Consider the following 22,199-nt stretch of genomic DNA (forward strand, 5'->3'; position numbering starts at 1 on the left):
CAGGGGCTGCATCAGCAGGAGCAGAGGAAGGGCCATGTGGGCCAGAGGGAGCAGAGCGGTGGTGGGAGCCCTGGGCTGGGGGCTGGGCCCTGCCTGCACATTCCTGAGCTCTGTCTGACCTGGGGACGCTGGACTCCAGGCCGCAGCAGGGCAGGATGTGCCCCTGGCTGGGGCTAGTTGCACACTGGTGGGGAGACAGGATGGGCACAAGGGACAAGATGAGAGCCCTCCATGCCTCAGAAGCCACCAGGGGCTGGGGCAGCTGTTTTCCCTCTGGCTGCTTGTCTGGACAGGCGTTGGGATGCCTGCCTGGGGAACCACACCTGTGCTGCAGAGCAGGGCTTAGAAGCAGCTGTGGAGGGGAGCCAGGGCCAGGCAGATGCCTCATACTGCTTGGGGTCCAGGATCCGGCAAATGCTTTGCCGAGGAGTGTCCAAGGCATACACCCCAGTGATGGTAGCAGTAGGCTGGGCTCCCTTTCACAGCCTCCCTGCTCCTGCTAACTACTAGCAGAACTAACTGCTGACCTGCCTGCCAGTGCCTGCGCCAGGCCGTGACTCGCTGATCGCAGCACACTCCGCTGCCTCCTCATACTTGCTCAGCAGCTGCTGCATGGACTTGAGATGGCCACTTCCCCCCTCACTGTAGAGCCACTGAATCCCTGCCCTGGGGCAAGATTCTCCAGGGACCTGGCAGTACTATGCTCCCTGCCCTTCCAGCTCTTCCGGCTCTGAGCAGGGAGGCTGGGGTGATGACTGCAATCACCTGTTACTTGTTGCATTGCTCCCAGTCCCCCCAGCTGCTGCATGTGGGGTGCACCAGTGCAGTACTGCCTGCATAAGCACATGGCAGAGAGGCCAGCTGGTTGGTCCTGAGGGTGGCTCACACCCTGTGCCCTGGGGCCAGAGGGAGGGGCAAGCAGGCAGCCCCTGCCCAGGCCCCGAGATGATGGCAGGCAGCGCCTGGTGGGAGCCCTGCTGCACCCTGAGTCTGCGACGTGGGCTGCACCCCACTCTGGGATCAGCTTGTCAGTGTGGGGAGGGTGGGAGCTGCAGGTCCCTTCTGCCAGGGGAGGGGGATATTCCTGTATCTGAGCTCTGTTGGGCTGTGGCTGGGTTGGGTCGGGGTCTGGGTGCTTCCCAGGCACCTGCGGATGGATTCCCGGCCCATTGCTGCTAGAGCGACTCATGCTTCATAGCCTGAGCAGTGGGGCAAAGACCCACAGGGGTGTTGGAGGGGGACTTCCCCAGGTGCTTGTCCTGGGGCTGGGCACCGGCACTCAGCAGCATTCAGGCAGCGTGTGTGTCCTCCAGGCACCCTAGTGACAACCAGCTATATCAGTGGGGCCTGGCCTGACCCTGCACCAATCCTGGCCCTTGGCCCTTGGTGAGGGTGCTCCCCCCATAGCCAGGAGCCTGCCCTGCCCACCCTTGTGAGTAGCAGAGGCCTTGCCCCCACCTGGGTCCCTGTCCTGGGCTGCTGAGCATGACCCATCCCCTGGGGAAGCCTGACTGAGGGTGGCTGGCCTCTGGATGCTCTGCAGCCGTGCTGCAGGCAGGGGTGCAGCATGGAAGCAGGGCATCCCCCACCCTTCCTGTGCTGTGTGGTCACGATAAAGGCCCGGGAGCTTGCCATGCCCCCCAGGCAGGAAGGAACAGGCTGTCAGCTTGTCCGTGCCCCATGCATGGCACAGAAGGATCACAGAGTTGTGCAAACAAGATGGGTAGAAGCTCTGGGGGGAGAGGAGTGAATCACTCCACTCCTTAGCCAGGGCTGCAGCAGGTTGTGAGCAGTGAAGGGCTGTCCTGGGCTGGCTCCAGGAAGTGCATGGAGCTGGGCCTTGGGGCAGGCTTGGGATGGGGGTACCTGGAGAACTGGCTTTGCACCGTCCTGGCATGAGACTGGAGCCAAACCCTGCCCCTGCGCCTTCCTCCCAGGCTGCGTGAGCCTGCAGGCCCCGGCCTCGTGCAGCATCCCACGCCTGTGGCAGGAAGGTGTCCGCGCAGAGCCGAGTGTGTGCGGCCTGGCCCGTGGGAGCCGGGCTCTGGCACACAGCCGGGAGCTGGCGAGGGCTGTTCCCGTGACGAGCGCCAGCTGGTGCGGCTCTCCCGCCCACGGCTGACAGCGAGCACAGGCGGGGATGGGGAAGCCCGTGGAGCTCCCGGCCGGGCCTGGGGCTGGCTCCAGTGCTGTACGTGCCCCACGGCCCCGGGAGGAGACTTGGGCAGGGCTGCAGGGCTGGCAGCTAGGCCCACGCAGCTGGGCAGCAATCGGGTGGGGGTGGGGGGTGGGCATGGGTTGTCGTGCCGGCTGCCTCTGTGTCCTGCTGGGCAGCAGAACCGAGCCCTTCTTTAGCCCCGGAGCCAGGAAGAGTGAAGAATGCCGGGCAGGGACTGCGTGTCATCTTCTCCCCCATGCCCTGTGGGGGGACGCATGCACCCACTGGCCGGGCACTGCCAGGCCAGGCCCCGGCATGGAGCCAGGCCAGGCCTGACCCAGCCGCCTCCCCCCATTTGCAAAGAAGCCATTCCTCATCACTGGGCCCCGGGTGAACCCGCCGTCGCCATGACAACCTGATGTGCTCTCTCCGGATGGCAGGGCGCATGGCCACCCTGCTGCGTTGCCATGGCACCGCCCGCCCATCAGCGCCGGGGAGCAGAGGGGCCCTGTAAGGGCCGAGACTTTGTCCCCTGCTCTGCAGGTCCAGGCCGTGTTGCAGCACGATGCCAGCCCCAGGTGGCTCTGGGGGTGGCGGGGAAGCTGCTGGAGCAGGTCCCGGGCTATCCTGGGGTGTCCAGCTCTGCACCTCACATGCCCTGCTGCAGAGGGAAGGGATCCCTGCCTGGTCCAGAGTGGGAGACTCTGGGCTGGAAGCCAGGTCATGCGGCTCTGCTGGGTGACAGGCCTGGCGTGTTCAGGCTGTGAACCAACCCCTTGGGCAAGGGCTGCCCCTCCAGCTCCCAGCACTCCTAGTGACCTGGTTGGCTGGGGGGGGCACTGCTTAGACAGGCTGCCGCAGCAGGTAGCAGTGGGGTAGCCCCTGGGCCTGGGAGCAGCTGCTATGCATTGAACCCACAAAGACACTGAGCTTGAAAGAGGCAGTGGGTCCTAGTGCCTGGGGCACCAGGCAGGGGTGAGGCTGCTGGCTCCATTCCCAGCCCAGCTTTCCCTTGTCCCTCCTCTACCCCCCTCCCCATGAGCTCCCTGGGTCTGGGGGTGGTGCCCAGCCTGGGGAACCCATACCAGCTCCTGTGTGTACCTGCCCTGCCCCTTGCTCCCCTGCCCCGTGGGGGTCCTCGCAGACAGGGGGAGGCAGAGGGGCCCTGGGGGCAGGCAGGTCCTGCACCAGGGCTCCCTCTCACCCTGCTTCTGCCCCGGCAGCTCTTTGTGATTGACAATGGGGCAGATGACTGGCGCATTGCCATGACCTACGAGCGCATCCTGTACATCAGCCTGGAGATGCTGGTCTGTGCCATCCACCCCATCCCCGGCGAATACAAGTTCTTCTGGACGGCACGCCTGGCCTTCTCCTACACGCCGTCACGGGCGGAGGCAGATGTGGACATCATCCTGTCCATCCCCATGTTCCTGCGGCTCTACCTGATCGCCCGCGTCATGCTGCTGCACAGCAAGCTCTTCACTGATGCCTCTTCCCGCAGCATTGGGGCCCTCAACAAGATCAACTTCAACACACGCTTTGTCATGAAGACGCTCATGACCATCTGCCCCGGCACTGTCCTCCTGGTCTTCAGCATCTCTCTGTGGATCATCGCCGCCTGGACTGTCCGTGTCTGTGAGAGGTGAGCACGGGAGGCGCTGGCTGGAGGCCCCAGGGGCCGGGGGTAGCAGAGGGAATGGTCCTCCTCCTCATGCGGCTGCTTGGGATCCTGGGGCCAGGGCTAGATGAGGCAGTGAGCTCCCAGGGGATCCCTAAGCTGGCTGCAGGGAGAGCAGCTCCATTCTTGGGAGGGGAGGAGAGCAGCTCTATCCCCAGTCAGGGGAAGGGGTGGAGGGGTAGGTGTGTGCACCCACTGCCCTTGGCATGCGTCCTGGGGAACAGTGCTGGCATAGGCTTGGGGCTGTGCAGGGCAATGATTTGTACTGGTCTGGCCACAGCCTCTTGGAGCAGGTATCAGGGAGGGAAGCAAAGGCTTCTGCTGGCAGCATCCTGCCCAGCAGATACAAGGGCAGCTCCTCCAGGCAGGCTGCAAGTGCGGTGCCCAGTGAGGCCCAGGCTAGAGGGATCTGGGGGGCCTAGGCCATCCGTTTCCCAGCCCAGGGCCTACTCTGGGTCTGCCCTGCACAGAGGAGCTGTGAAGCGTGGCAGGAGCTTCGGAAGATACAGAGGAGCCCGACAGCTTCCTCTTCCCCCTCCACACCTGGCTCTGGTTTCATGGCTGCAACTGTCATGACACTCCCATGGTCACAGACCCAACACTGGGCTGGGCTGGGCTGGGCTGGGCTGGGCTGAGCCAGGCATGGGGCTCTGGAAGCTGCTGTGCCCGCAGGAACAGGCTGTTGGGGTGGCTGGGAGTCCCCTCCCTCTGCTGCTCTGTGTGAATGGCGGCTCATTGCATTCACCAGGAGCAAGCCAGTCCCTGTACCCTTGCCTCGCCCAGCAGGGCTGTGCTGATGATTTAGTCCTTAGGGGCTGGGGAAGCCATGCATGCAGGGCCCAGTGCTAGGCCCCGGCTGCTGCTGGAGGGAGCAGGAGCACTAGCAAGTGCCACGCTCATGGCTGCTGCAGCATGTAGAAGCCCCTTGGCCCAGCAGGTCCTGAGGACCCTATGGCAGCCTGGGAGCCCAGTGCAATAGTAGCCACCATGCCTGGCACTTGTGAATCCTGTAGAAGCCCTGGCTGCAGCTGCCTCCCCGCAGACGGTCACAGCAGCAGAGACAGCACCCATGGTTGGAAGCAGCCAGTGCCACCCAGTCTCCCCACGGGGAGTTCCCAGCATCCCCACAGGCAGCAGCTCTGCCAGCAGGCACACTGTTGTCTAGCCAGAGCAGCGCCCTTGGCATCTGTCTCCTCCATGGCCCCTTCAGTTCCTCTCTGGGCCCATTGTTTGCTGCGCTCTGCAGTTTCTCATCCGCTTTCGTGAGCACGGGACCCACAAGGGACTCAACTCTGGGGGAGGCTAGGTTCTCTGAGGCATCAGGGGCTGTGTGCATGGTCAGTGAGGACCTGGCTTCACCTGGGTCAGGGGGAGGGATCCCTGTTACTGGTCTGAGTGGATCAGTGAAATGGTATGAAGTACCTGTGACTTGAAGAGTTTTGGCTCTTCCCCAGGGGCACAGGAGCAAGGGGCTGCCGTGCCCTGTGCTGAGAGCACCCCTCCCTGCCTGGCCCACCTGCACCCCGGCTCCTGCCTTGGTCCCTGCCTGGCCTGGGCCCATGGAGCTATGGCTGTTTGAAGGGGAGCTTGAATTGCTCCATTGCCCATGGTGGGTGTCTCCTGATGAAGCTGCTGGCATGTGCTTTATGGGCTGGGAACCTTCAAACTGCACTTGGGGACATTTTAATGTGTCTGTTGTAGCTGGGAAATGGCTGGATCAGGCTGGCAGCCTCCCCGGGCATGATAGTCTGCCCTGGGTGGGGAAGAGAAATAAAAATAGAATAAACAATCCTAATAATGAAACATGGACACAGCGCTGGTGAGCTCAGCCTGCTGCTGTGCTCTGCTCTGGCCCCAGGCTGCTTGAGCCAATGCAGCCCCCAGGCCCTGGGCAGGCTGGGCTAGCAAAGCCAGGGTCACAACCCCCCAGGCAGCTGCGGGCCTCCACCACTGGACTGGCTCAGTGTTTCCTCTGGGCAGCTAGCCATCATTCAGGCTGTCCCAGGGGGATGGTTTGTCAGCCCCGCCCCATGCCCCTCTTGGCGAGTCCTGGCACAGTGATCATGGCCATGCAAGCTGCTGCTCCCCAGTGGTGCAGCCACTTGCTTCTGGGAGCAGGACAGTGGCTGGGAACCCCTTGTGCTCTCCCTACCCCCTCCCTGGCACCTTCCCCTACACTCACTGCTGGGGCTCAATTCCCCTCCTGCTGCAGCCTCCCTTCCCTCTTGTTCCTCTGCCCCCACTGTTGGCAGGGTGGGCCGTGGCTTTTCGAGAGGCAGCGGGTTGCTTAGCAACCCCCTGGCATGCTGGCAGCCGTGGGATGGAGCTCCCTGTTGGGGGGCTGCACATGCCTAGCGGGGTTGCAGGCGCGGTCACGCCTGCCCTTGCCCCAGGGCCCAGCACATACAGCAGCTCAGAGCACAGCCTGGCAGCTCTCTGCAGCCCCCTCGCTGCTGAGCTGAGAGTGAAGGGGGCTGCTTGCATGAGCCCTGTGCACCCCACACTTCGCCTCTCCGGTTCCCCCAGGTCCCATCTCCTTGAGGGATGCCTGACTTGGGGTCAGGGGATGGGGCTGAGCCTGCAGAAGCATGCCACGAGACCGAGCGGGCTTGCAGGGCCCCTTGCTTCCTTGCAGGCCTGACCGCAAGGCTTATGACTTCCTAGATAAGAGGCAGGAGGGTGCAAGTCAGCGTTTCCAACCGCGGCAGGGGAGCAGGGCTGCGTTGTTGCCAGACGTGCTCTGCAAGTTCAGGGAAGGAGCAGAGCAGGAGGGGCTAACCCGGCCTGTGACCCCTGCCTTGGCCCTGGGCCCAGCTGCTCCTGGCCTGGGTAACCTGCCCTCCGAGGGCGTGAGCCCCTGTCCGCACAGCTGTCTGTGCTGCCCCTGTATCTCCACCCCTGTCCTAGGGCCTCTTGTAGGCAGGGTACACAGCCTCTCTGGGTCACTGTGTCCAGCTGCTGCTCCCAGAGACCAGGCCACGTCCGCTCTGCTGCCAGGAGCCCAGATGAGGGATTGCCTGGGCAGAGGCTCTGCGCTGAGTGCTGCTGGCCTGGGCCATGGGACCTGGCCCCGCCAGGGGCTTCCATCTTGCTCTGTTCAGAGTTCAGCAGCTGTTGAGAAGATGGATTCTGCCTCGTGGCTCATGCAGCGCCCCGAGGTCCTGGCCGTGGTCCCTGACAACACTCTGGGTCCTGGCCCAGGCCATGATGATGCTCGCCTGCTGCAGCCAGGTGGAGCAGACGCCTCCCGACTGCGCCACAACAGGAAGCGCAGCAGCTGTGAGCCAGCGGGTCAGCCAGGGGTGTGCTGGCCCGCAGCAGGACCCAAGGAAGAGAATGCAGCCCCATCCAGCCAGCCGCAGCAAGACCAAGGGGCGTCTGGGTTTGGATCACGTGCCTGCTGCGTCCCAGCCAGCTCGGGCCAGCTCGGGCCAGCTCGGGCCAGGCTGCCTTCGCAGCTCGCTCCCTTGCTGAGCTGATGCCAAGCAAGGTGTGCGCATGTGTGTGTAGGGTCAGTACATGCAGATTTCCCTGCTCTCTGGGAAACCCAGGAGTGATGCTCAAGCCCACAAGGAGGGTGGGATCTGCCTGTGCCACCTGCTCCGGGGACCACATGCCCGCCCACCTGCCCACAGGGGCTAAGGCCAAGCCTCTGTGCCCACCAGCACCCACAGTCCTCTGTGCAGCGAGGGCTGGGCTGCTGCCCCAGAGTTGCCAGCCTCCCCACGTGCTGCCTGACCCAGGGCTGCTCTGCCACTGTGGCTGCAGTGTTGAGCTGTGCCCTGGTGCCTGGCACCACCAGGCAGGGAGAGACCCTGCTCCCACCGCTCTTGGGTCACCTTCCTGTGTGCCCAGCTGCTCTGCAGGGCCAAGCACGTCCACAGCTCTGCTGCTGAGCTGGGATGGGGGCAGGCATCCTCCCCTGCATCTGTTGCTGTCGGCCAGTGATGTGGCAGGGCAGATGCGGCAGAAGGGCGATTCTGCCCAATGTGGCTCTGCCTCCAGCAGCCGGGGCTGTCAGGTGTGCCGGGCAGCAACTCATCCCCATGTGCAATGTGGTCTCCTGGATGGGGCTGGAAGCCTTCGGAGCATCATAGCCGCGGCCCTGCCATGAGCCCTGCAGGGCCCTGGTGCATGGACCCCTGGCTGGGCTGTCCCGCCGCACCGAGACCCAGCTTTGGCCTTCCTGCCGTGGGGCAGGGGACAGCCTCGGCAGGCAGGGACGGGACCTCCCCAAGCGGGAATTTGCCTGGGGAGGCGCTCGCTTCCCAGCCCCTCCTGTGGTGCTGACACGTGTCTCTGGCAGGTACCACGACCAGCAGGATGTCACCAGCAACTTCCTGGGTGCCATGTGGCTCATCTCCATCACCTTCCTCTCCATCGGCTATGGGGACATGGTCCCTCACACCTACTGCGGCAAGGGCGTCTGCCTCCTCACTGGCATCATGGTAAGGGCACTCGTTCCTGGGCCCCCGAGGCCTCCTGGCCACCATCCCCCAGCTCTCTGAGCCCCATCCCCGTGGCCAGGCTGTGCTCCCTGTGGGTCACCGCAAACAGGCACTGCTTCAACTCAGCCCGATGCTGCCGTGGGAGGCGCCGGTTCCCCAGGGCCTGCTGGGCTTGCAGGGCACCTTCTCGGTCTTTGTGCCCTTCCCTGGGGTGTGAGCGCCGCCCCCAGCACATGCACACGCACATGCACACACACGCACACGAGCCCCAGCCGAGCCGCCCCCTCCCCTGCGCCTCCCTGATTGCAGCGATTATCACAAGTGCAGTAATTAGCAGTTGGAGGCAGGCCTTGCCACGGAGTTGTCATGGTGACCGGGGAGGCCGGGCTGGGCCTGCGTGGGGTTGCGGGTGTTTCCAGTCCCGGTGCCGTGATTAGCGCGGGGCTGGGGGGGGCATGTAGCTCCAGTCTCCCTTCACCCCCCCGTGGCGTGAGGAGACCAGGGCCCTGGGGCTGCACGGTGTGGCTGACCTCAGCTGCGCTGGAGCTACTGCAGCTGCTCAGGACCTCGTGCAGCAGCTGGGACGGCTCCACGCCCCCTCCTTCCTCGGGCGGGCGGCCCCCTCCCTGCTCGCCGCCTCCAGCTGGACGGATCCCAGCCATGAATGTGGGTCAGGGTGAGGGGACACTGGGGCAGGGCGTTATGCTCTGGGTGCTCCAGGAGAGCCCATCTCTGCTGGACACTAGCGCCAGGGGCGAGCAATGGGGAGGAAAGCAACATTTCCCTCCCCAACAGCCTGACAAGGAGGCCGTTGGCGCTGGGCAGGGCCCTGGAGCCTTCCACCCACTGCAGCTGACAGGCCTCAGCCGGCCGCTCTGCAGCGGAGAAGGGGCTGCTGCCTGCACCCCAGCAAGGGCTGGCCGGTCGTGGGTGGGCTGGGGGAGCTGCCGGGTCAACGTGACCGAACAGTGGTACCCTGCCCCTCCCTACCCCAGAGCCTCTACCAAGGGCCCGATGCAGCTCCGGTCACAATGGTGGGATTCGAACTCGTGCCTCCAGGGACCCTCCGACCTGAGTCTGAGGCTCCTGGTAGGCACCCACCTACGCTGAAATCAGGCTGTAGCCGCTGGTTCGCACCCCAGGTCAGCCCGCGCCAGGAGCTCTGAATGTGGAGGGGCCATGCAGAGAGGGGCGGAGGCACGGCGCCAATAGCAGCATTAATTAATGACTCATTAATAAGGAAAGGGAGGCTTCCCAAGGTCACCAGCCTTTGCCAGGAGGGAGTTCTGCAGTGCCACAGGAGGGACCAGCATTCCCATGCATACTCACGCAGGCCCATGCATGTCCGCACACGCAGCTAGGAGCCAGCAGTCCCTTGCATCAGACCTTTTGTTGCTTTCCAGACCTCTCCACTGCAAACAGCAGTTCCCGTCCAGGTGGCCCCATGTCAAGTGGGGCATCTCCTGGCTCCGATGGGCACGGACTAGGCTGTCACACAGATAGAAAGGAGCTACCAGCTATCACAGTTTAGGGGAGCAGGAGGGGGCAAGGCAGGGATGATTCACGTGTCTCTGCTCCCTGGAGTCTCCTGGCATGGCAAGTGTGTGGTTAACCCATGCCAGAGGCACCAGCACTGGGGAGAGGGCCCTGGTTAGAATAGAGTATGCAGAGAACCATCCCACAAGGCTGCCAGCAGGGCCAGGGCCTTAGCCCCATTTCAGAGACAGGGCAACTGAGGCAGTCTCCTGCTCAACATCCCACAACTGGGAGCAAGGCCTTGAGGGAGCAGTGGCAGGAGCCCTGCCAAACTGCCGCGGGCACTGGGCTGGTCAGTCCTGTTCCTGGAGGGTCATGGGGAGGGGGCTTGGTGCTGACGGGCAGCTGGTTCCCGTGGGAGGGGTATGAGGGGCTCCATGAATGAATGCATGCACAAGGCTGGGGGCCTGGGGCTCCTGCTTGTTGGCTAACAAGGCCGGTTCTTTGCCCGTAGGGGGCTGGCTGCACCGCACTTGTGGTGGCTGTGGTGGCCAGAAAACTGGAGCTCACCAAGGCCGAGAAGCACGTGCACAACTTCATGATGGACACGCAGCTGACAAAGCGGGTAAGGGGGGGCCTGGGAGACCCCCGGGAGCTCTTGGCTGCCAGACACCTGTGACGGATCCAGCCCTCCATTCTCCTAGTGGCACAGAGCCATGATGCTGCTGGACAGGGAGGTCGGAGGGGGCAGTGCGGGTTCCCTGGGGACCAGCAGGGTGGGCAGGGGCCTGGGCTTGGCTCTGGGCGAGGGAGTGATGGCACAAAGCAGCCTCCAGCCCCGTCCCCATCCCAGCTGCTCCCTTGCTGGGAATTTTCCTTGTGGGCTGCTAGAAGTTGCTAGATGAGATGAGAAGCCACAGGCGGTACTGGGCTGTTGGACACAGGCAGAGCCGCGAGCCCCAGAAGGCCTTTCATTACAGAGAAGCTGCTGCATGATGTCCTGGCCCCTCTGGGCAGCTCCAGCCCTGGGACAGCCACCCCAGCCAGCAGGCCTGCAGGGTCACAGCCGCGCACTGCTCCGCTCTTCTGTGGACAGGGACGCTGCAGCCATGCACCACGTGGCAGGGCAGATGCTGAAGCACTGCTGCCCTGGACAGGGCTGTGCCGGGGGGGGTGCAAATCGGGGTGAGTGCTCCGGGTCCCATGGTTTGGGGGGCCCTGTGGAGTGGAGTGGCTGCAGCCTCTCCTGCAGGGCCTGCCTAGTGCTGGTGACTCTGCGCCGCCACTGCCGGCTTCGCATTCAGCCACTCGTCACTTCTTCCCCCTCCTCCCCCCCATGCCCCCTGCCAGCTTCTTCGCATCTGGGCCCCACACAGGCTGATTTTCCTCAGGCCCTGCACCCTCCTAGGGTTGTCTCTGGCCCTGGGGGCTAGACAGACATGGGGAGGGGCAGGCAGACAACTTCTCTGCCGGGGGGGTAGGGGATTGGGACTTAGCCTACATCAGCTGCTCCATGGCAACCGCTTCATGTGTCCACTCCAATTCTGCGGCCACTGAACAGGGACAGCATTGCTGTGAATGAAACGGGCTCCATTCCCAGCTGCTGCCCAAAGAAGAGCCAGAGCTGACCAGAGCCAGTGGATCTGCTCTCCCCTCCCACCACTAGCACTAGAGGTCTCTGGTATCCAGGGACAAGGAAACCCAGAAACTGAGTTTGCTCCCAGAGAGGCAGCACCACCAGCTCATTTTAAAACAACCATCTCCTGGGGGCCAGGTGGCCTCCAGAGCTCAGTAAGGGTTTTGCTGGTCTCTGCCTCCTAGGAGAGATGGAGCTGGGAGCAGCCGATGCTGCCTGTGACCTCCCGCCCTCGCCAGGCAGCATCACAGTGACCTGGCTCTGCATGGCCAAGGTCCCTGTTGGACAAGGCCCATTGGTCTCCCGGGATGTCCCTGTATCTCTGTGGTGGGTCCAAGGGCCTCACACTCTAGAGACAAGCTGCTACCCTGGCCCTAGGCCTCAAAGCTCAAGATCCAGACCTTCCTCTGCGCTCCAGCCTCATAGCCACAAGCCAGAAAACCAGCAACTGCCTGAAGTCTTAGACCCTGTTCTCCACTCAAGCCAATATGCTCATTGAATGTGCAGATGGCCTGTCACCCACAGCCTGGGCCTCCCACCCATGGAGCAGGCAACATGCTGCACAAGGACTGCGGCTAAAGAACTTCATCCCCAGCTCCCACCCATTAGGGTGGCAGCTGCCCCGTGGGCCTGGACTTCTCTCAGCCATCTCAGAATGGGCATTGGGCAGTTTAAAGTGAGCATGCACCCCTGGGGCCTCTCCCATGACGCTGGCTGAAGCTGTGGTGCTTGAGCTCAGACAGCTGAGCACATCATCTACAAATAACCTTGTGGCCTCCTTCCAGCACCCAAGGTCTCATTGACATTGACTGTTCTACCTGCTGCTGGCTTTTTGACCCTTGGGCCTCCAACATATGAGCGTGGCAACATTTGCTTCATCATCAGTCCTCATCATCATCACCGTCATCACACTCTGAGCTCACACGGGAGGGGAGGGGTGCCTCTCTCAGCTGAGCCCTGTGGGATCTGGAGGCCTGGAGCCACCCTGATCTGTTCCAGCATCTGCATGACAAACGAGGCTCCCATAAGACATCTTCTCTGCTCGGAGGACCCTGCTGTGCCTGGAGCCCCTGGTGGGACTTGGCTCCTGTTTCTGGTTCCCATTTTCTGCTCTCCAATGGGAAAGTCCCATGGCTCAAAGCTTTTCCGGTGCAAGAGGGATACACAAACTTCCTGAGAGGCAAGCGGGAGGGTGGCGAACTCAGGCTCCTGAACTGCCGAAGGCAGGGGATTGTATCTAGCTGCTTCCCCAATGCTCCCAGTCAGAGTGGGGGACCCTTCCTCCAGGGATCCTGCCAGACAGATGGCCCCCTGCATGCCTGCACCCCCAACACCCCCTGGATGCCAGCCTGGAGCTGCTTTGCAAATGGGATAAGTGACTATCGGGCACCCCTGTGAGGGCCTGAGTGCGAGGTGTCCATGCCCGCTCTGATGAGAAGGAAGCCCTGAGGCTGGGCTGCCTGCCCAGGGAGGCACTAGGCCTCCAGCCATGTCTCATGACTTCATCTTCTGTATCGCCAGGACAGTCTGTGCTGCCAGGACCACAGCCAAGCAATCTCTTATGGGAGTGAGACGGCGGTGGAACCCATTCAGGAGATGGCACTGGCCTGGCCCTGCGCCATGTCCCGGGAATGCAATCTCCAAATGGGTCTGAGTCCTGCAGGATGCAGAGGCCCTGGCAGGGAGCAGCATGCTGAGGAGGAGGGGCAGCATGGCGGCATGGGAGGCTGCAGCAGTGGGAGCAGGGGTGGCCCCAGCACCAGGTCCCAGTGATGTGTCTCTTGCAGTCTCTGCTGCTGCTCGGAGAACAGTGCTGCACAGACCCCTGGCCCAGCACTTTTGTGGGTTCTCTCGACTCTGCCTGCCCCTGGGATCACAGCAGGTGCTGCAGCCCTGTGCTGGGACATGAGGACTCCCAGGAGGCTTTGGGATAAGATGGTGCCACTCATCAGAGTTTGGGGAGATACTGGAGCCTCCCCTCCCCTCCCCTCTGTTTCTATCACCAGTGGCAGCTCCCACCACCACAAGTAGGCAGAAGGTTCTGCTGGACCCTGTGTCCCCTGCAAATGGGACCGGGGCCACAGGCAGGGCAGTGGAGGTGGTGCTGTGAGGCTTGCGGGGAGCCTGCGCTGAAGGACCCACCGTGCTGGCATCCATGGCCTGTTGAAGAGCAGAGGCAGCAGGAGGCAGCTCCTGCAGGTATCGATTTGCTGGCTCCGAGCCCAGCAGACACCAGCCAATTAATTTCAAAGAAAGCAACGCAGCGGCCGTGCAGCCGGAGGCTCTGCCAGCCCCATCCGTGCCAAGCCCTGGTAGGAGGGCGAACGCCTTCAGTGCTGCTGGTGTCATGCCAAAGCCTGTGCCCACGTGTTCAGGGCCTTCCTGCACAGGCTGCAGCTTGGAGCAACTCGGGTTGGTTCTTCCTGGACACAGACACAGGCTTAGCGGGAGATTTTGCTGCACCCCCTGGAGTGGAAAGCTGTGTGGGTGCACTGGTTTGGCCTGTGAGCCCAGACCCCACCCTTGCTCCTGCCACCTCTCTCCAGCCATACATGTGCATGGGGGGCCTGTCTGGGTCCAGTTACTGCCTCTGAGCTGTGAGGAGCAGTTATCTCAGCTGGCTCTGGCCCAGCAGACTGCCCTGTGGCGCACAGCTGTAGCAGGAGGAGTCACAAATGGGGGGGGGGGGGGGCAGCCTCTGGCCCAAGGGGTTTGGGATCCCTACAAGAGACTGCACCTTGGTGCCAGTGCAGGATGGTGCTGGTTGATGCAGTGCCACAGAGCAGGGCATCAACCCTCTTGGACCAAATGAGACCTGCCTCTTCTCTAGGGGAGGGAAAACCACCGACCATGGCCTGGAGGGCACTGGGCTCCTGCCTGCCAGGGCTGAATTCACAGGCAAGGATGTCAAACCGGCATGTGCAGGAGTGAGAGCACTGCTGTGCAGTCCCCTGCCCCCCTGCCACTGCCAGGGCCAAGGCTACGGAGGGGAAGGTTGTGCTCAGCACCTGCCAGTGTCAGGGGGACCACATGCACACCTGGCACAGAACTACATGGCCTGTGTATGCATGTGCCGTGACTCCTTGCCTGCTGGGGGTTTGGCTGCTCACAGGGTCTCAGGAAATGGGCGCATGCGGGGCCTCTGCCGTTATCCCTTCCCTAGCATTCCCAGCATGCTCCTCATGGCCAGACACCTCTGTGATGGGCATGTCAGGCAGGTGAGGGAGCTGGGGCAGGGCACAGCAGCCTTTTGTGCTGCTCGGCTGGATCATGGCCAGGCCCTAGGGGCCCTGCCTGTCAGTGACCTCTCTGTGAACTCCGGCTCCCGTGCTCTGGGGTCGATCTGGGCTCAGGACACATCCGTGCAGACTGAGCCGTGGCCGCCGTTCCGGGCCTGCATGCCAGAGACTGCATCACACACTCCCTGAACTGCAGCTGGCGCCTTCTTCTCTTGCAGATCAAAAATGCTGCGGCCAATGTCCTCCGCGAGACATGGCTCATCTACAAACACACCAAGCTGCTCAAGAAGATCGACCATGCCAAGGTCCGGAAGCACCAGAGAAAGTTCCTTCAAGCCATTCATCAGTAAGTGAGGACCCTCCTGCTCTGGGCCAGGGTGGGCAACAGGGACGTTGAGGGTCCAGCTCGATACCCCCTGGTTTTTCATCTCTGGTAGCCCTCTGAAGCATGGGGTTAAGTCCCCCTGGGCCCCAGTGCCATTGCATGCCCATGCAGCAGGCACAGCTGTCTCAGCATCTTCTCCCACAGGTTGCGAAGTGTGAAGATGGAGCAGCGAAAGCTGAGTGACCAGGCCAACACACTAGTCGATCTTTCCAAGGCAAGTTCCTGTGGCCCCACTGTCCCAGGGGGCTTGGCTTGGCCATGGCTTACTTGATGTGCAGCTGGGAGCACAGCCATGGCCCGTACTCAGCCAGGAGGTGTCTTGGAGCTCCTGCCATGCTGAGTGCCTGGGCTCACTTCCAGGGTGTAGGCCCCAACAGGCCAGAGGCTGAGGTTTGACAGGTGGGGCAGTGCAGGACCCCTCTCAGAAGCATCTCCCATCATGCTGGCTCACATGGGAGCCCCCACAGCAAAGCAGGGGCTGGGAAGAGCAGCTGCAGCTGGGGTTTTGGGAGTGGGGTGCCTGAGGCCCTCACACCAGTGGTGGCAGCTGGATGCTGTCAGGCCTCTCCAGGAAGTGGAAACACATGCAGCAGCCAAAGCTGCTCACCACTTGGCAGCAGCTGCTGGCAGCCCCCTTCCTTCCTCCCTTTTTGACCTGGACTGGAACCCATCATGCTGACAGCCCGGAGGCCGGCTGTCCACAGCCGGTGCCCACATTGCGGTATGCATGTCCTCAACAGGCAATGGTGGAGCACAGAGCTGCCAGGTCTGGGCCACCCATGCTGAGGTTCAGCCCCTCACAGGTGGACCCGGGGTTGGATTTCGCAACCTGGTGCAGGAGCCAGCCCAAGAGCTCAGTTGCCAAGGCTTGTATCCAGCCTTGGGGAGGGAGCGGACCTGCTCCCTGTCTCCAAGCCTAGCTGGGATCCAAGGGGAGGCCTGTTTGCAGGGGCTAAGAGAGGCACCCTGTGGGGCTGGCTCTTGGAGAGGAATAGCCCTATCTGGGGTTACAAGCTGCTCATGGGTTGCCCCTTCCTCATACCCTTGACCAGGTAGCCAACCAGATTCCGACTGTGGTAGCAGCACTAATAGCCAGCAGCTGGCATTGCTCCAGCCCCAGGTGCTGGGGACTGCACAAGCACAGTGCTGCTGTCCACAGGGGTCACAGGGTGGCAGGCCCAAGCCAAGGACAGATGGAACAGGTAGAAGCTGAGCCCCTGGGGTGGAGCTGCAGCATGTGGCAGACTCGGGGGTGTCTCCTTGGATGGGGCAGGGATTACCAACTCGGTGCGAGAGACATCTGCAGTCCTGGCCAGCACATGCTGTCTGCCCTGCTGCATCCAATGGGGCTGGGCCAGCTCATGCAGCAGCCACTCTGCACAGCCTCAGTGCAGTGGGTGGAATTGGCTGCCTCTGACCTCTGCTCTTCCCACTCCTTCCAGGTGCATCAAGCTCTGGCCTCGGTCCCCTGGGCTGCCTTGAGCTTAGGCCTCAGCCCTCTGGGTTGCTCATCTTGCACCCCCCATGCCCCGTGTGCTAACGTCTCCCCTCCTCCATTCACCCCCAGATGCAGAACGTCATGTACGACCTGATCACGGAGCTGAACGACCGCAGCGAGGACCTGGAGAAGCAGATCGGCAGCCTGGAGTCCAAGCTGGAGCAGCTGGCAGCCAGCTTCCACTCGCTGCCCCTGCTTGTTGCCGATGCACTGCGCCAGCAGCAGCAGCAGCTGCTGGCAGCCGTGATGGAGGCACGGGGCGTCAGCGTGACTGTGGGCACCCCCCAGACGCCGCTGTCCGACAGCCCCATTGGGGTCAGCTCCACCTCCTTCCCCACCCCATACACCAGCTCCAGCAGCTGCTAGGCTGCCGCTCCCAGCCCTCCACGCTGGTGAAGCCTCTGCACAAGCCGGCTCTCTCCTGGTTCTCTTATGCTGTGGCCCCTGGGACCAAGCCAGCGCAAGGAGCCGGGCAGGACTGATGCCGCAGCATGCCTGGCCCTCCACAACACCGGCCTGGAGCCCAGCACTGCCTGCAGGCACTGGAGGGAGCGGCGGGCCTGTGCTGCAGTGCCCGTGGACAGCAGGAGTCCACGCTCAATCTCAGGTCTTCACATGGAAAAAATGGGGCGGGCCACAGGCTGCTCAGTGGGAGCTTCCTCCCCTGCCCCACGCCACGGGGAAAGGGCAGGGGCAGTTTGCAGGCCACGACCTGGATCTCCCCCCTGCCCCCCCCCACTCGCCCCCCATCTTCAGGGCAGTGCCAACGACGCCAATTTTGCACAGGCCCTGACTGAAGAGGCTGGCTCTCCACCGTGCCTGCACCCCTGACTCCCCATGCAGGGGCTGCGCTTCATTCGCAGGGCTCCTCAGAGAGGGCATAGAAATGACCCGGGCTGTGCCATGGGACCAGTGGCTTCCTGAGGCCACCATGCCCAGGCTTGTGGCAGGGGCACGTTCCCAGGGGCGCAGAGGGTGCCTGGGCCACTGCTGGAGCTGGGGAGGAGCAGGCCAGGTCAGAGGTGGGTCTGGATCTGTGTCAGCCCCACAGCAGGGAGACCCCTGGGCCTGGCCAGTGCATCCCCACCACCCAGGCCTTCCCAATAGGGCCTCAGCATCCTCCCCACTCCCTTCAGCTCAGCCCTGGATCCAGCCCGGGAGGGACAGAACCCAGGGCTGACTCTAAAGTGCTGCGGGATGTGGGGACCAAGCTGCTTCATCCATGTACAAGAAGGCTCCCCTTGCTTGCAGGGGTTTGAGAGATAGTGGCTGCACTGCCCTGTGCTCCCAGGAGCAGGGGAGGGCAGGCTGTGGGGGAGGCAGGGGGCTCAACCGCACTCATGGCCACCTCTGGGCTATGCTTATAGCCGCCTTGGGGGTGTCCTTGATGCTGAGGCCTCCTGCCTTCCCCCTCCCCCCACACCTGGCTAGGCTCAGTGCTGAGCACCATGCGCCTGGCTGTGCCAGGCCCGGCTGGGCTGGCTGCTCTCAGCAGAGATGCAGCGGGGGATGCATGTGCGCTTCAACTGGGGAAGTAACCGTGTAATTACTGTGTGATATTAATTACATGTCACCCGCGGCGGCTGGGAGCGAGAGGCGCTACGGCTCCGAGGCCGCTCGGCTCCTCTGCAGCTCTTCCCTGTGCTGGCAGGGGAGGCAGGATGCATGTGGGGTGGGCTCCTGACCCCCTGGGACAGCTGGTGAGCGAGCGGGGAAGCTCCCCCCATGTGAGCCCTCTGCAGCCTGCGGTGCAGGGAAGTTGTGTGTGGGGAGCTGGGCAGACCTTGGGGGCCCCGACAGCTGGGCTGTGTGTGGCCCCTGGCTATGCCAGGGCACACTGCTCCTGGCTCCCTCATTCCCCTTGGTTCAGACCTTCAAACTCCCTCCCCTTGCAGGCAGCTCTCTGCCCTGTACACGCTGCTCCTGGGCCCCAGGGACCAGCTTCCTGGCTGCAAGTGCTCCTCCACGCGTCACCATGTGGCTTTCAGGTCTGAGAGCTCTGTCCTGCTCTCTGCCCCTAGGCATTGTGGGTAACACAGTGCCACCATCCCTCATGGGGCCCAAACACCATTCCTGGCTCTGCCACTGCCTTGCCGTGTGGCCTTGGGTGACTCTCATCCTCTCCACCTCAGTCTCCCCTCCTGGAAAATGGCCCTAGGGAAGGGCTTCGGCTTTGCCAGTGTGAAGGGTTGCTGCGATGTGCGCGGTCTCCGGGCAGCTCGGAGAGGGAAATCCTTTCCTCCCTCGCCAGCGGTTCATACAGGAGGCGAGTGCCCCTCAGGGACCCGGCCTGTGCCTGGGCTTTGAGCGGCAGGATGGTGGTTCTGGAGGGGGTATTGATCGCATAGTGCCGGTGCCACGAGCAGGGGGAAGTCCCCGCTCGATGCTGGGAAATGACACTGGCCAGGACGAGCCTTGAAAGCGACGAGTGGCCCCTAGAGCCCAGCCCTCCCAAGGGAGGAAGCCCCGGCGGTGCCGGGGGAGCCTGTCCATGGGCCCGGCTGCCCGGTCCAGTGTTGTTTCCTCAGGATCGCGGGTTACAGGGCCAGGACTTTCTGGCTGGCTCGTACCGGCTGCGGTGCCGGCTGGATCGGGCCTGTGCGGGAGTGGCCCCGGCTGCGGGGCAGGTCGCTGGGTTCCTTCACGCGTCTCGTTTCAGCACCGCAGACAGCAGCTCGGTTCCCCCGACCCCGGCGGCTGCAGGCAGCTCCTCGGGGCCTCCCGATCCCTTCCCTGCCTGATGCCCGCGGTGCCACCCATGAAAGCGCCGCGGGTGCAATCTGCGCGGGCAAGAAGGGCACAGCGGAGGCATCCATGCCCCGGGGGGGCTTCCCGAGCCCTGCCCACTGCCCGCCACAGCCAGCCCCCAGCAGGGCCAGGGATCCCCACTGAGCAGCCCTCGGGCAAGCCGCCTCCGTCTCCCGGTGCCAGGGTGCCCGGGGGCGGCCTCGTTTACAAGCCTGAGGGGGGCACGGCGGAGCCGGCAGCAACAGGCCCTGCGTAAGGGCCAGCGAGAGCCGCGGGAGGAGAAGCACAAGGCGGCAGCTCCAGCGACACGATCCCAAAGAGACGCGGGGAGGGAAGGGGCCTCCGAGCCCCGCAGTTGCGGGTTGCTCACGCCGACGCCCGGGAGGGCCCGCCCGAGCTCCCTGCTCTCGGCCCGTCCACGGGAGCCTCAGCTCCGCACTGCCGCGGGACCGGCGGCCCCGCAGACTCTCACCGACCGCAAGTGTTGATAGCCAGACTTAGATGACAAGCTTCACTATGGGTTTGCTCCTTGCCTCCTTTCTGCTTGCTTCTTTTTTTAAGACTAGGGGAAAGCATAATAGTTTATTTTAACTATGAAATATATTGCTATATTACCACGGGGATTGTCACGTCCCATGACGTTTTGTATCGCACTAGGCGGCGGGTGGGCAGTGATGTCGGCCTGCCCTCGAAATGCCTGTTTCTGAGTACACATCGCTGCAGAGCGCGGCTCGGCCCGGGGTGGGGGGCAGAGACGCCCGGGCAGGTAGGAGCTGCCCCAGGGAAGAGGCGCCGGGGCCGGGGGGTGATACGCCTTGCCAGCAGTGCGGGCCAAAACCTGCAGCAGGGTCAAGCGAGGCCTTCCGGGAGGATCCAAGTAGGTTGTCTTGCCCTTGGCCCTTCGAGCGAGGCAGGGTCCCATCCCCTGGGCCATTCGGCTCCACCAGCTCAGGTCCCCCTTGGGTGTCAGGCCCCGGGGACGAGTCGCTGGATGCTGCACCTTCTCTTCCCAGCCCCGAGCTTTGGTGCAGAAGGGCAGGAACTGATGGTCTCGGCCTGGGGGGCCGGAGTGGGGGGGCACCTAGGTCTGCTGCTGTGTCTGGAACAGCTTGTGCCAGGCCTTTCCTCCAGGACGGAGCACGTAGGAGCCCCCCTTCCCTCTCTCTTCCCTACCAGGCAGCAGCCTTCCCGGTGGCAACTAGACGGCGAAGTTGGGGGAGGCCGCTCCAGGGAAAGATGCCTCTGAGGATGATGCTCAGTCTTGGGGCTGGTTCCTGAGGCCTGTGTCCCTGTGAATGTGCCCCCACCCCTTCCAACCACCTCACCAAGCACCTTGGAGGGGCCTTTCCCTTCGTCCCAGTCCCGGCCAGCAGAGCCCAGCCCCAGGGAAACCAGGATGCCGCGACCAAGTCCAGCCCTGCCGGGTCTCTGCAGCTCCCGCTCCTGCTCCTGAACCGTTTCCCCCTCTTTGTCCGTGGTCCCCAGCCCCCTCCCCCCAGGCCCTTGCCAGCCCTAGGCTTTCACGGGAGGGGGGAGCCAGTAGTCATAGTGTGCTGCCACGCAGCTGATTTGTACCTAGAAACAGGCATGTTTTAATCTAATGGCTTTAACCTGTTCACTGTAAAAAGTGCCTTGGACTTAACTGGGGAGAGGTCAGTATGTAGAAACCCGCGGGCGCGCCCCGAGCGCTGATATCTGCGTCCCTATATAAAGGCTTTGGACCCCCCGGCCTGCGCCGCGCACTTCTTTCCTGCTGCTCGCAGAAACGGGAGCCAGCCCCGCCGCCGGGGCCACAAACCCCTCTGTTGATAAAAAAACAACCCAACCACGAGGGCCGGGAGACGCCGAGGGAAAGAGCCGGGGAGCCACCCCCCGCTCGGGCCCGGGGTGCTGCAAAGGCGAGTCCCTGGCGGCACGGAATGACCCTACTGGCCCAGGCTGCCCGGCCGGAGGGTCCGTCTGTTGCCGGGGCCCGGAGCCGTCCGCGGGCAGGTGAGAAAGCAGCAGCCCCGGGACCCGTGGGGAGGTGCAGCCGTGCTGGGGTCTTTAGTGACCCTGGGTTATTTTTGGGGATCGGGGGGGGTGGGGGGCAGAGAGGAGCCTGTGGGGCAGGGAACCTGTCCCCTGAGGTGTCCCAGTCCGATGGGCCTGTGGGTTTCAAACGGCTCCAGTGGGGAGTCGACCCCTCTGGATGCTGTTTCCAGAGCAGAGAGATCTGCAGGCAGGGCCCTGCTGTGCTAATCCCGCTCCCCCTGGAAATCCTGCGCCGAGATTAGGGCGAATGCGCTTAATCTGCTGCCGGCCAGAAATCTGCTTTTATCAACGAGGACTCTTCAAGGAGAAACACCCCGGGCGGCTGGTACCGGGGCTCCAGGACCTCGGCACTGGTCCGCCTCGGTGCCTGGAGCCTCGGGCTCTTTGGGGGGGAGGGGGGCTCAGGCGTTATTGCTCCAGGGGGCCGGGCAAGGGTTTCAGGCCTAAAGTGACTCATTAGTATTCGCTCGGAGTTGCCTGGGAGCCCGGGCTGCGGAGCAGATGGCGCCTTTACCCGGGGAGGCACCAGTGCTTTCTTCCCGGCAGGAAGGCGAGGGCTGAGGGAGCAGCTTGGTGCGGGGGGGGAGGGGGGGAGAGGACGACGACTCCTGGAGAGCAGGAGCTTCTGTTGGAGAGGAAGTGTCTGCGGTCCTCGCCGCAGCCCCCGGCGCCCCGTTCCCTGCAGGCGGCCGGGCTAAAGCAGGAGGCTCCTGGCAGGGCGCTGGGGCCCGCACCGAGGCCCCTAGGTGCGGGCCGTGTGCGCGGCGCCCCGGGTGTTCAGCCCCGCACTGCGGTTCCCTGGAAAGTCCTCGGGCCCCCGCGGCTATTTCCACATCCAACCCGCTGGGCCGCAGCGCCAGGAGCGGGGTCCGCCGCAGCTGGCGGCCCCGGGCGCCCGC

General features: G+C 63.5%; 1 protein-coding gene across 1 annotated transcript in view; it reads left to right on the top strand.

Annotated features, from left to right (window-relative positions):
* KCNN3 (potassium calcium-activated channel subfamily N member 3) overlaps window positions 1-20,992 on the top strand; it is a 30,555-nt gene extending 9,563 nt beyond the window's left edge. Inside the window, exons 3-8 of the mRNA XM_059719408.1 lie at window positions 3,382-3,800; window positions 8,143-8,284; window positions 10,275-10,385; window positions 14,854-14,981; window positions 15,165-15,234; window positions 16,588-20,992. Coding sequence (XP_059575391.1) covers window positions 3,382-3,800; window positions 8,143-8,284; window positions 10,275-10,385; window positions 14,854-14,981; window positions 15,165-15,234; window positions 16,588-16,884 — 1,167 coding nt within the window. The 3' untranslated portion in view covers window positions 16,885-20,992. The remainder of the gene's footprint in view (window positions 1-3,381; window positions 3,801-8,142; window positions 8,285-10,274; window positions 10,386-14,853; window positions 14,982-15,164; window positions 15,235-16,587) is intronic.
* Window positions 20,993-22,199: the final 1,207 nt, after the last annotated feature.

The sequence above is a fragment of the Alligator mississippiensis genome, chromosome 15 (genome assembly GCF_030867095.1).
Source record: "Alligator mississippiensis isolate rAllMis1 chromosome 15, rAllMis1, whole genome shotgun sequence".
Classification (NCBI taxonomy): Eukaryota; Metazoa; Chordata; order Crocodylia; family Alligatoridae; genus Alligator; species Alligator mississippiensis.